Below are 13723 nucleotides of genomic sequence, written 5' to 3'. Positions count from 1 at the left end.
TGATGCTCTCAGTGCAACAAAAAGCTGGAATACATGAAACACAAGGGGAGGAAAATGTGTCTCCGCAGACACAGTATTTCTCTTTTCTCCCAGTGAGCGCTAAAACGAAAAATGAAACGTTTTGTTTACTAGCGCCTGTATATCTTCTTTGATGATACAAGGGAACACCAAAAATCATTGGTTTGGGCATTAAAAAGAACACTAAAGTCCACATAAGCCTTTTATCTGTACGCAGCAGTTTTACAGATACTGGAATTGCTGTGAAAAACTGAAACTCGGAGTGAAATCTCCCCGCTTCGCCTTCCGAGGCGCCCGGACTCCGCGTGTTGACTTTAGGGATTCCAAAACGGTGTTGCTGTGGCATTTAACACAAACGGAAATGCTGGCATGCAAATCCCATTCAACAACTTGAGAATACTGAGCGCTTTTACAAGGCAAAGAACACGTTAAAAGTTCATTAATTAAACAGTGCTTGTGAACAGATGGAATGGCTATCTGGGCTCTAATTACTGTAAGTTGGTACAGAGGTTCGCAGACCTTAATGAGGTTCAATAAAATGAATGATTACACATCAATCACAATTAGAGAAACCTGTAAGATGAGCTGAATTATCATGGCAACAAGTCATAAAACACGGGAGCACAAAAGCCAACAGGCTCTGCGGAAGCCTGTAAAGAACCGGGGTCTGAATTGAAGCCGCTGAGGGCTCCTCTGCCGCAGCCCCGGGAGAGCGCTGTCACTGAACGGAGGGATGTCCCGTCCCATCCCGTCCTGTCCCCACGCCGGGGACGCAGCGGCCGCCGAGCAGCGCGGTGCCGAGGGGTTACTGCAGCAAAGAGACGCGGCAACGCTCCACAAACAACCCCGCGAAACGGAGGAAAGGGGAACCCTCTGTGGCACGTTGTTGAAAATAAAGACACCTGTGTTCCTTTTTATCTTGCCAGCGAAATGGAGATGTCAAGCGTCAGCTACTGAGGCTGCTCAAGACTGGCACAACTAGAAAACGCAGCTCCCCAGAAAACTGGGGGGCCGAGGTTATTCAAAGCTGGTAACTGCAGGTGTAGCTGCTATTCCTACAACACCAAACCTTTAAATAACAGGGAGCTTTGGTTAAAAATCAAGGACCAAAATAACCCCCACCACTTCCACATCTCACCCCTGGAGCGCTGGGGACGCGGTGTCTGCAGAGCCCGAGTTCCAGCTGCTGCAGATGCTGGAGAGGGAGAGGAAGGTGTGGAGGGGGACAGGCACCAACAGCCAGGGAGGAGCTCACCTGGAGATGCGGAGTTTGAGCATCAGCTCCAGTGCTGGCTCCCCAGTGAGGGCTCTACACCTTTATCACCCATCTGCCACACTCATGTCGCCTTAACGGCGTTAGCGTGGCAGCCACGGCTCCAAGTGCTCCAGAAGCCAACCCGCAATCCAGGGACGGGAATCAGTCACCCTGTGGCACCAGCTGCGGGAGAGCTCCAGCAGCACCAGCAAAGGGCAGCGCACGCCAGCTGCACCTTACTCTCTGGGCTTTAATGACTTCACTTCCCCAACGATGCATTCCTGGTACCAACACTTTGCGGCTCTGGAAAGCTGAGCTAAGGCCGGGATGTTTGTCACAGGGTAACGCTGGGACTTCCCGGGGCAATGAGCCCCAGCTGCCCGCCCTGCACCGCTCTGCCCCACACCGCTGTGCCCCGCACCACTCTGCCCTGCACCGCTCTGCCCTACTGAGGAGGTGGGATCAGCACATCGCAGCACCGGTGACGGGGAGGCGACCCGGGGTCCCACGGAGGTACAACAGTTCCAGCTGTTGCGCAGGAGTCACAGGTTGTCCTCAAAGCCTGGCCCAGGCCAGTTCACAGGCAGGATTTCAATACAGCAGTTGAGCCGAGTTAAAACAAAACAAAAACCAAACACACACAAAAAACTCACAGCAAAATAAAGCAACAACAAAAACCCACCACACACACCGAAAACCCACAAAACACAACCCCCGCACCTGAACCAGAAAACGCCGTACGTGTACTAGATTGTTACTTAGCATCAGATTTACGAAATCGTTAAAAGCCATCTGCTCCTGTTTATGCACTAGAACCCTGACAGTTAATCTGACTGTGAAACACACACAAAAGTACGATAGTGAGGAAGGAAAAAACACTAATGTGCCAGCCAATAAACCCGCTAAAAACCACCAGCTCTCTCCTATTCCTCTCTTGCTGCTTTCACACTCCTGTCCCCCACCTCGTTCAGCAGTCCCCAGCAACAGGGCGGCTTTACAAGCTTTTCAGCACATGCAGAGGGAAAGCCTTTCCCCTTCAAAACCGACACAGACTGATGAGGGCACTGAAGCAGCTCCCGCAGAACAGGCTCGGCAATGCCACGGCCCGTGCTCTGAGCACAGCGGCGCAGGATGGGCCCGGGGCACCTGGTCCAGCTTGAGTCAAGCTCAGCACCAAGCCGGGAGCTGGTTGTGAGCGCGGGTGCCTTTGTCCCTTTGTGGCCGGGAGCAGGCGGTTGCTGCTGCCCGGCTTTGTGTCCAACAACAGCGGCGCTTGGCTCTGCACCGCCGGCCCTGCACCGCCCAGCCCCGCACTGCACCACCCGGCTCCGCACCGCGCCGCCCGGTCCCGCATCGCGCCGCCGCCAAGGCTTTGCACAACCCGCACGGTCCCACACGCACGCAGGACACACTACAGCTTTCCCCAAATTCCACAGTTTAATTTGATGATTACTCTACGGAAATCAGGATGCATCCTTTTAATCTAAATTACTCAGGGTAATTTAACTTGATGTTATTAAAACACAGAAGCGATCGCTGTACGCTGCGCACAAAGGGATTAGACGGGGAGGTTAAGAATCAGCATCGGTGACACCAGCAGCTCCCTCCCGTTGGAAAGGGTCTGGTTTTTCTCCCCAGAGAGCTGCTGTACAGGGAAATGTTACAAGCTTCTTACAATAAGCGGCTGGGTGACTTGTGCTGTGATATACAATCGTATAGATGTACTAATTACATTGCTTTGATTCTTTTTGAAAATGAAAATGTATTTTTGTTATCTACGCTGACTTCTGACTATTTTTGTAATACATAACTACTACCCTCAAATTAAAAACTACCCAAAAATTCAAAACTGCCCCAAAATTCAAAACTATCCCCAAATTAAAAACTACCCCCAAATTAAAAACTACCAAAAATTTTAAAACTACCAAAAATTTTAAAACTACCAAAGAATTAAAACTACCAAAGAATTCAAAACTGCCAAAAATTTAAAAAACTACAAAAAAATTAAAAACTACTAAAATATTAAAAACTACTAAAATATTAAAAACTACTCCAAAATTAAAACTACCAAAAAATTCAAAACTGCCAAAAAATTAAAAAACTACCAAAAAATTAAAAACTACCAAAAATTTGAAAACTACCAAAAAATTAAACACTCACAACATTTGAGAGTTAATTTGCTTTGGAATAAACAAAATGCCATATGTTAGAACAGCAGTTTCCAAACTGCGGTTTACCGAAATTTAAAATAATTGTCAGAACTTGAATATGCTTTAAATAAACACAGGGTTTCATGTAGCCACCTCCTCACATTTCAGGGCTTTGAAACTAAAGCAGAGGCTTTTTAGCCGGAGGGGTTAAAAGTGTGGGTGTGGAAGTGGGCTTTTGTTGGAAAAATTAGCAATGCTATGAGTCATTGTGCATTAGCGGCAGAATAGTTCTGCATGTTGTATGGCCGCAGACACCATATGCCATGCGAGGGCCCGCGCGGGGCCACGTGGCGTCCCCAGCGGAGCGGCTGGCGCTGCGGCGGGGCCGCCGGACACGGGGCCGCGCGGCCCAACAGCTGGTGAGCCGCCGCGCTGCCAGCGCCGCGCACACTTTGTGCCGCGCTTCTCACCCGCCTGGGACAGGAGCCAAACCAAAACACCCCTCAGAGCATCCAAAAGATGCATCGGAGGGCTTAGCTACGCGAGTCCCTCCCGAGTTATCAGGCGCAGAACGGCAAAAATCACCAAAGCTTGCTTTGGAAATACAAAGAGCACAGACCCCTTTGTCTGGTGGATAAATAGGAAAAAGAACCAAACAAAAAACACCCCCAAAAGCACTGTAAGATGGAATCGAGTGCTGAGTAGTACCCTGAGCGTATTGGCTTCGCTCTGTCAAACCCGACAGAGAGCCCCTGGTTGAACACAGGACGGAGGGCACAGCCCGGCACAGACATCACTGCGCTTTGCCTCTGAGGACACAAAGCGCTGCTCTGGGCTCGTACAGACTCACCCTGGATCAAAGTTACTCGGCACGGGACCTCAGAAATCGTGAAAAGCTGTCCTAAGAGTGGCCCCGTACCCGAACCCTTCTGCACAGCTCAGGTTTGATTCAGCGCTAGGACACGAGTTTACAGCAGTGCTTAAACAAAAAGCCCTGTTTCCTGCAAAATTATTAATGAACAAATATTACCGGTGAAGAAACGGAATAAAGCAAGCAAGTGTTTCACTCAAAGCAGCAGCTGGTCCATGGCAGAGGAGAGTTAAGATCCAAAATCCCAATTCCCAGTCCTGAGCTGCTCCTTACACTTTACCTACTATACTACCCCAGCAAGATCATGACTTTCCCGTCTCTGCCAGCGGCTGCAGAGGTACAGCTACGTATTTTAGGAATGTTGTTTTCAGTTAGCGCACATCTCCATCATTTAACAAATCCAGAGTCGAGTTCCCCCACGCACACGCTTCTGACACACATCACACAGCGAATTCACTTGTCGTTTGAAGGACCATTACTTCGTGACGTCACTTAACCACAGGTTCATTTTTGGAGCTACCCATTAAATCACTTAGCAAATAAAAGCCTACAGAGCGGCTGGGTTTATTTACTCTGCCTGCACAGCCATCAGCACCGGGCACTGCAGCAGTCAGTGCTGCTTCAAACTCCGCTGCAGAATTCGCTGGGGGCTTTCTCAGCGATCTTTACAGCTTCCAGCCGTGCAGCAGGATAGCGATGCCCGTGTTAGAGTGGACACACGCGCTGTGCTGCGGGGACGCACAGCTCCGTGCCGCGGGGACGCACAGCTCCGTGCCGCGGGGACGCACAGCTCCGTGCTGCCGGCCCTGCCGTCGCCCACGGCACCACGCACCAGACCGTGCGGCAAGGGACTGGCAGCGGGGACATGCGTCTACAGGTGCATGCACAAAACCAGGGACATTTAAACGCACTGCGTCCGCGCATCATCCAGCAGCACGCAAAGTTTGAAACCGCAGCAGCGTTATATACTCTTTATATATTCACAAGCGGGATGCGGTAGATTTCTCGGCAAGTCTATGAAGAGCAGGATGAATAAGAGCTGAAGAGCCGCCTCCACAATCCCATGTAATGCCACCTAAAAGCTTTGCCTCGCATGACTTATTACAGGCTGGAGCAGATTAGAGGCATCGATCGCTGCCCGGGGAAGGTTCTGGCTGCGAGGAGGGGAGGAGGCACCGCGGAGACGGCCGCCCGGCCATCGATCGGCTGCGGCGGGGAGCGGCGCTGGAGGAGCTCAGGGGTGCTCCATGCAGACACTGGCGGCCCAGCCCCACACCTGCCGGCCCCAGCCCCACAGCCGCCCGCCCCAGCCCCACACCTGCCGGCCCCAGCCCCAGAGGCGGCGCAGGGCGAGCGCAGCGCCGCTCCCCGCGGACGCAGCCGGGGCTGGACGCAGCCGGGGCTGGACGCAGCAGCTCTCCCGAGAGCCAGAGCCCATCGCTGCGGCAGAAAACCGTCAGATGCCATGTCACATAAATTGTCACAGCTCCGCTGACACATGCTTTAGAATTTCATAGTCATTCCTAACAGCATCCCTATAGCTTGAGGGCATAACTTCTTTGGATGAAATAAAGGGAACAAATTGTGCACCCTTCTCTAAAAAGCCTTTCTATTTTATTTTCACAGTACGATCAAACACCCCTTTATAACCAAAGCAGAGTTCTAAGTGCAAGATCAACAAAGCACATTTTGAAATGTGGGCAAAATGTGCTTTCAGGCATCTGCCGTTCTGAGCACCTACCGGCTCTGATGGCCACGCACACCATTAAGTCCATCTCACAAACATCTCGCTTTCTCAGCCTCTGATAAAGCAGGTGAGCAGCCCAGTTGCTCCGCTAAGTTAATCAGTAATTGGCTTAAACCAACAAAAAGAATTAATTCAGAATTCAAAGTTGATATGCTTTGCTTAATCTTGATTCCAGACAATATGTACAAATATGCAGTAGATGGGTTAGTATCTGGATGGCCTATAATGAACTAAAGATATGGATATCAATTTTGATACATATTTAGACGGTCCTCTGATTTTATCCTAATGAGCTACTAGTTTGGTATGGTTAAGCAGGCATCCCGTATTCACTGCAGTGGGTAAACACTCCGTTATTTGTGTCCCAGATGACTTCAAGGTAAGGGCTGCGCTCGCCTCTGGCCCCAAACAGGACCGCGAACCGCCGGCAGGACAACGGTGACATCCAGTGCTCAACCTGCCTGCCGTCAGGCTTTTTTCTTCCCAGGCTAAGAGTATTTAGGTCAGGCCTTGTATAATTCTGTTGATATTAATGAAAAAGGCAGAAGCAGCACAGCTTATACCAGAGATTTGCTGGGATTACATCTCCAAGAGCCCCTGCACAGCCCCCAGGAACGCACAGTCTGAGCAGCAGAAGCAGCGCCAGGCAGACACGAGTCTGCACGCCCACCCCACCGACGGTTGTTCCTGCACACCCATCCCACCGATGGTTGTTCCTGCACACCCACCTCATGGTTGTTCCTGCCGTACAGGGTAACACAGCACTACAGTCTCCTTCAGGTGCTACACAAGAGTATGAAAAGCACAAGGAATCAACAGGCAGAACAAGAACAAACCCCTTTTCTTTCCGTAAGACCAAACCAATGCATCCAAAAAGTGAGATTGCTTAAAAAGGTAATTCTATAATAAACACGTTAATTCTCAATAAGCCCCAACAGGAACTAACTCCCTATTTATTCATTCGCAGAAAGATAGACATAGCTTAAATTGCTACAAAAATAATTCAAAGACAAGGAGAAATCAATGAAGAACGTGAGGAAGAGGCCAACTGGACACGGGCCACTGTGGCGCAGGCTGCTCCCAAACGGTGACACCAGACGTGTCACAGCTCTCCTGCTGCTCTTCAAACGCAGTCAGTGACAGCGGGTGCGACTGCGGGTACCACAGCTATTTGCAATGGCAGAGGAAAAGCTGGTAAGATCCTGCAAATAACATCAAAACCACGTTTCAACTAAAAAGCAGCTTTTTTCAGCGGAGGAGCAGCGACTAGTGCAGCCTGCAGCCGCCCTGCTCAGCGCTCCACCGCCCCGCGAATGAACGTACGCCTGAAAAATGGGCATTTTGAACATATACCACGTATAACAGTCCACGGCCATGGACACACTGCAGCAGCTGCAGAGACACTGAGCTGTAACCGCTCAGAACACAACTGAGCTCCGCGTTACCTGCCCGGCTTTGCCCCCGTGTAACGCCTGCACGTGCTGTTGGACCTGTACAGAGAATGGCTTAAAACTCAAGTTTAAATACAGTTATTTATTTTTTAGTTACTACTTCTCCTATCCTAATGACTTTCTTGAAACAGAAACAGTTACATAAGCACACACAAAAAGATTCTGAAACAATCTAATGTGGTCTGCCGCAGTTACCTTCCTCATTTCCAAAGAGGTTTCCAACAGAAAAAGCGTATTTGGGCACGGCAGCGGAATTTGTGTCGCAGGCCCAGGCGGCTGCAGCACAGCGAGATGCTCCGCGCGCTGCGGTCCTGGTCCCCATGGAAACGGCGCTGGGACATTGTCCTCGCTGGCTGGAGCACCGGGCTGCGAGCCCTTTGTGCCCAGGAGATTTCTGCCACAACCTTCCAGCAACAGACCCTCTGCTTCCTCCTGACTCCGGCCTAATTGAGATGCAAATTAATCTCTGTGCCTGATTACACTTCCCTTAAAGCCCCTGACAAGTGCAGCTGTAACCGGAGTTTACAGACTTCCCAACAAGTGACTTCAGCTGTCACTGCTGGCAAGATGCTGTCCCCACCGCCGGCACACAGCACGGCCGCCCCGCGCTCCCGGCCAGGGCTCCCGGGGATGGCACCCGCCACGCGCCACGTCCCCCGGGTTGGGGATGCCACCCCTGCCAGGGCTCTGTGTCCCTCAGACTGGGGATGTCACCCCCGCCAGGGCTCTGTGTCCCTCGGAATGGGGATGTCACCCCTGCCAGAGCTCTGTGTCCCTCAGACTGGGGATGTCACCCCCGCCAGGGCTCTGTGTCCCTCAGACTGGGGATGTCACCCCTGCCAGGGCTCTGTGTCCCTCAGACTGGGGATGTCACCCCTGCCAGGGCTCTGTGTCCCTCAGACTGGGGATGTCACCCCCGCCAGGGCTCTGTGTCCCTCAGAATGGGGATGTCACCCCTGCCAGGGCTCTGTGTCCCTCAGAATGGGGATGTCACCCCTGCCAGAGCTCTGTGTCCCTCAGACTGGGGATGTCACCCCTGCCAGGGCTCTGTGTCCCTCGGAATGGGGATGTCACCCCTGCCAGAGCTCTGTGTCCCTCAGACTGGGGATGTCACCCCTGCCAGGGCTCTGTGTCCCTCAGAATGGGGATGTCACCCCTGCCAGAGCTCTGTGTCCCTCAGACTGGGGATGTCACCCCTGCCAGGGCTCTGTGTCCCTTGGAATGGGGATGTCACCCCTGCCAGGGCTCTGTGTCCCTCAGACTGGGGATGTCACCCCTGCCAGAGCTCTGTGTCCCTCAGACTGGGGATGTCACCCCTGCCAGGGCTCTGTGTCCCTTGGAATGGGGATGTCACCCCTGCCAGGGCTCTGTGTCCCTCAGAGTGGGGATGTCACCCCTGCCAGAGCTCTGTGTCCCTCAGACTGGGGATGCCACCCCTGCCAGGGCTCTGTGTCCCTCAGAGTGGGGATGTCACCCCTGCCAGAGCTCTGTGTCCCTTGGAATGGGGATGTCACCCCTGCCAGGGCTCTGTGTCCCTCAGAGTGGGGATGTCACCCCTGTCAGGGCTCTGTGTCCCTCAGACTGGGGATGTCACCCCTGCCAGGGCTCTGTGTCCCTTGGAATGGGGATGTCACCCCTGCCAAGGCTCTGTGTCCCTCGCAATGGGAATGCCACCCCTGCCAGGGCTCTGCCGCTGCTCCAGCACCGCAGACGCAGTGTCCCATTGCAGTGTCCCACCGCCACAGAATTGCGACACCAGGTCCAGTTCTAACCACACCTGAGTCAGGAACATTTTTGGCTCCTCACCCTTCTCTTACAGACGCTGACTTTGGACACAGGCAAACAGCAAGAGCAGCTCCGGGAACGCACAGTGATGTCCTTGCACGGCGGTGTCCCTGCACCAGGCAGGTCACACGCCACCCGCACGCATCTGTACAGCTACCTGCCCATTTCTGGCTCATTAAGAGTTTTAGTACGACTACAAGTGTTTTATTCTGTACAGTGAGCGTTGTGGACAGCCCCACTGTCCTGCTGGCGGGATCTTCCCACTGCACAATCTTCCCCCGGTTTCAGGAGTTTCTCAACCCGCTTTCATTTATCAAACAGACAAGCAGCAGTCGCTTCACCACAGATATCGCCGGGGCAAAAGCAGGCACAAAAAAAAGGAAGAAAAGAATCCGGGGCCAGATGCCGTTTCAGCGAGACCTCCGACATATGCTGAGCAGCGGCACGTGCTGCCGTATCTGCGCGGTGCCGTCTCCCTGGGGACGGGGACGGGGACCCGAGAGCGAGCGGGCTGGCAGCGGCGGCGCAGCGGGCTGGGGACGCGGGGAGCGGGACAGGATGGGACCGGAGCGTCCAACGGAGCCGGGGAGCGACAGCGGCGCGGGGCCACCGCAGCTCCTCGCTCTTGTGACCGCCGCTACTTACATTGGCTTTACTGCACTGCTGTTTTATTGTTACACGTCGTCTATAGCGGCAGATGGATTAAGCTAAATTCTGCATAGAAGAATTTTAGTAATGAGCTAGATCGCTCCTGTGAAACAAAAGTGGAAAACCTGGCAAGATTTGAATCATCTGTTAGGTACTGCCACGGGTTTGCCCTCAACTGCTTACACAACCACCACCTTTGTGTTCAAACGTGTATGCAATGAAATTCACAAAATACAAATTTACCAAACCACAAGACTACTTTTAGCTTCTGATGAATTTTGCAAAGCATACCGAATAAAACGTAGCCTATAAAAAAAAAACCACAGTATTTTGAGGATATTTTGTTTTTTGAAAATGTGCATCTCAAACTAATTAATCAATGTTCTCTCAAAGATCAAAACACTTCATTCACAAACTCTTACTCAAAGTCGCACCATTAGAAAAATACTCCAATCAAAAGCTCCCCAAAGAGAACGAAGCGCAGTGAGCGTTGGTCCTGAGGTAAGTGATATGATTAACAAAACAAGCTATAAAGCGTTTCTAGCATAATTATGGCATTATGAGAAAATCCCGGAATAAGTGCAAACCTGTAATGATGCTGTTAGTCCGTCTATCGTGCAAGAATAAAGAAGTCTGTGCTGCAAGTCCTGTGACAGAGAAGCACCCCCTAGTTACCTGCCAGCACTGTCAGAAAACGTGTTCTGAAAACACCCAAACTCAGATGTGGCCGGAACAAAACTGGAATTCAGGAGGTGAAACATGCGCATCTGAGGCCAAACCCCGTCTGTGTCACTAACACAACGAGTCCACGCCAAGTTCATGAGCCTGCTTCTCTGAATAAGAGCAGCACACACCGAGCTCTGCGTGTTAGCCTAACGTACACCACAGACAACTTCTATAGCGCGAAAGAAAACCGAGCATTACCATTACTTACAGTTCAAAGCATCGGTGTTAAGTCCAAGCCCTCCCCAGCGAGCCTGTCTGAAGCCGCTGGGGAGAACACTTGTGATGTTACGATCTTATTCTTAACACACCGGATGGCAACTGAGCGTGAACAACTGCAAACGTTGAGTTTGACGTGAAGAAAGCTTTGGGCTCCCGCAGCGACAGCGGAGGGCAGGACTCCGAGGCCAGCTTACCTCTCCCAGGACGCTGGAAGCGGGGCCCCGCGGCGGCAGAAAGGATACAAGCTCTGGTAGAGCGGGATGAGCGACTTGACGGCTCTGCTGGCGTTGATGCACGTGGCGCAGATGAGGCTGGGCAGCAGCGTCGCCGTCACGATGGCTCCGTTGAAGAGGGGGCCGAAAAACGGCACCTGCGGGCCCCAAAGCAAAAACCACGCATGTAAAGGCGAGGCGGTGGAAGACAAAAGGATGGTGTAGAGCGCGAGAGCAACTTCGGTGAATTTGACACTGATATTCCAATTTGAGTGGATATTAAGAGCCGTCTTCTGTCCTGCGTCCCAAGAGGAGACCCTGACTCCCCGCTGAACCCGACACGGGCAGGAGTTATTGCAAAGAAGTATTTGTTTTAGACAATCCTCTATAAACTCCTTCCGTGGGCTTCAAGGAAGGAAACAAAACTTACTAACGGAGGCGCTCCAAGCAGGGCAGGGTGGTGGGACGCAGGAGGTGGTGAGGACAGGGATGTGGGCTGCCCAGGGCACGCCGGCCCCCCGTGCCGCCAACCACCGCTGCCGGCCATGGCCACGCTGGCCAAGGGGACACGGCAGCGCGGGGAGGAGAGCCCAGAACCGCACACACCTGACCCAGACACCCCTCGTCTCACGAGAACAAACTGGAGTACCCGCAAGCACCAAACTCCCTTCCCCTTCACAGCGGAAAAACCCCAAAGCGCCAACAACCCCCTGAACAGAAGCTGGCAGCCATTATTCATATTTCAGCTATAGATTTTTCTTCCATCTGTACAGAGGCCTATCACATAAATAAATACCCTCTATTATTCTTCTTCAACTGCTTGTGGGTGACTGTGACAGTCATTCAATAAACGGACAAAGGGAATAATATAAATCCCCTGCATCTAGGGAATTCCACTAATTAGAAGTGGCAATGAATTACAGCAGAAATTTGGTTTTAATATAACATCTGCAAATGACAGCTGTCTTTTCACACAGTTATTCGGTCATTCCTTTACTTAAGATGATTTCCTGCTCCTCAAACAATAGATTAGTGTAAGATGTTTCTTTTTCATGCTAGCATTGCTACCGAGGCAGCTGGAAATACGGGTGACAGGAAGAACAACCTGTGCCACCAAAGTGACAATGTTCTAGAGCATCAAGTTGTTCCTCTTGAAGCAATTACATTCCCAGGTGAAATGTGCAGCACACACTCTTTATCAAGTATTGTCAAAAGGAGGAAAAAAACGTAAACATGTATTTTTATATAATTGCAAATAAGGAGATTAAGTGCCTACTAGTGTTACAATTATACCAACATACAAACAGCAGGTATTTGAAGTCAAAGGCAGCTGGAGTCTGGAGACTGTGGCACGTTTTCTTAACACGGTGTTACAGAATTTAGATACTTAAAATGTAGACAGGGTGTGTATATCTGATACACCTTATATATGTGTGTATATAAACACATACACATATATATATGCTCATATTAAAAAACAAAACAAAAACAAACTGTGGGCACTTTATAGCAAATTTATAAAAAATACCTCCAATCTGACACTTGCAACCAAGCAGTTTAACAAGTGTTCATCGGCAGGGGTGACAGCCGGGCTCCAGGAACGCCTGTCCCGTACGGTAACTCGCGCTGCCCAGCCCCGAGAGCCAGCGCGTCCCAGCGCCGCCCGCTCTGCCGCGCCTGCCGCCGACCCCGCCAACGGCTTCGTTTGGTTGGGTTGTTCTCAAGCCCCCAAATACTGCCAGAGATTATCCCCAGGCCCGTGTCCCAGGCACGCGTTTTCTCCAAACGCAGGCGTTTTCACCGTGCAAAGTCGGCGCTCGCTGGCGCGTGGAACACGGAGCTCGGGCAGGACAGGGCTGGCTCTGGCGCTCCCGCGGCTCCGGGGCCGCAGCCGGAGCTGCTGACTCCCGGCAGAGCCAAGGGGGCCGCACACGGCCAGCTCCCGTCCGTAGGGGCCCCGTGAAGGAGCGGGGAGCGCCCGAGCACGCCGCCCCGAGCTGGGATTAAACACGCCGGAGCAAAACGGGGTCCGAGTGGTTACAAAAAACCCAGGATGCTTTGACAGGAATCAATTAAAACCAAACCGAACAAAAGAGTAAAGGGAAATATCCCCTTCCTTGTGTTCTCCAAATGTCAGCGCAAGTTACCCATGAAACAAAAATTAATATTCAGCCCGTTGCAAACACCTGCTTCATTACAATTTCTAAGAAAAAAATAATGATTTCTGTTGCGCGCAGTAAAAGTAGGCGAGGTCAAATAAACCCTTTGAGCACAAAGCCGTCCCCTCTCCAGCGAGCAGGGCTAGTTAAAAGAGTGGGGAATGGGTAAATTATTGTACCAAATGGCTGAGAATTAATCTCTGCTGACTAGCCGCAATCTAACGAGGCATCTGTGTCCCAGGGAAGCCGCAGTATGTCCCTGGCGGTATGTGCAGTGTGTCGAGTCTGCCTGGCATTCTTTGTCCTCTTTCGCAGGCAGCTTTTCCCCTCATTGTTCGGAATATCCTCATGCATCTGTGACGCGTGGAATGCATTCACACTAACAGACTTACTATTGTCTTCCCCCAGAAGCTTTGTGGAGCAAAGACTGCATCACGGTTCCTGATAATTATATTGCTTAATTAATCAAGACAAAAAAAATT

The 13723-nt window shown here is 51.6% G+C and overlaps 1 protein-coding gene across 1 annotated transcript in view; it reads right to left on the bottom strand.

The window, feature by feature from the left end:
* The window catches only part of RALGAPA2 (Ral GTPase activating protein catalytic subunit alpha 2), a gene marked incomplete at both ends in the record, with an annotated part of 88244 nt that overhangs the window by 20089 nt on the left and 54432 nt on the right, over nucleotides 1–13723 (bottom strand). Inside the window, one exon of the mRNA XM_080341520.1 lies at nucleotides 11113–11240. Within this exon, the coding sequence (XP_080197646.1) occupies nucleotides 11113–11240 (128 nt within the window). The remainder of the gene's footprint in view (nucleotides 1–11112; nucleotides 11241–13723) is intronic.

This window comes from Nesoenas mayeri, assembly GCF_963082525.1.
Source record: "Nesoenas mayeri genome assembly, chromosome: 3".
Classification (NCBI taxonomy): Eukaryota; Metazoa; Chordata; class Aves; order Columbiformes; family Columbidae; genus Nesoenas; species Nesoenas mayeri.
The sequence above is the reverse complement of the archived record's forward strand: the minus strand, read 5'-3'. Positions and strand labels throughout refer to the sequence as shown.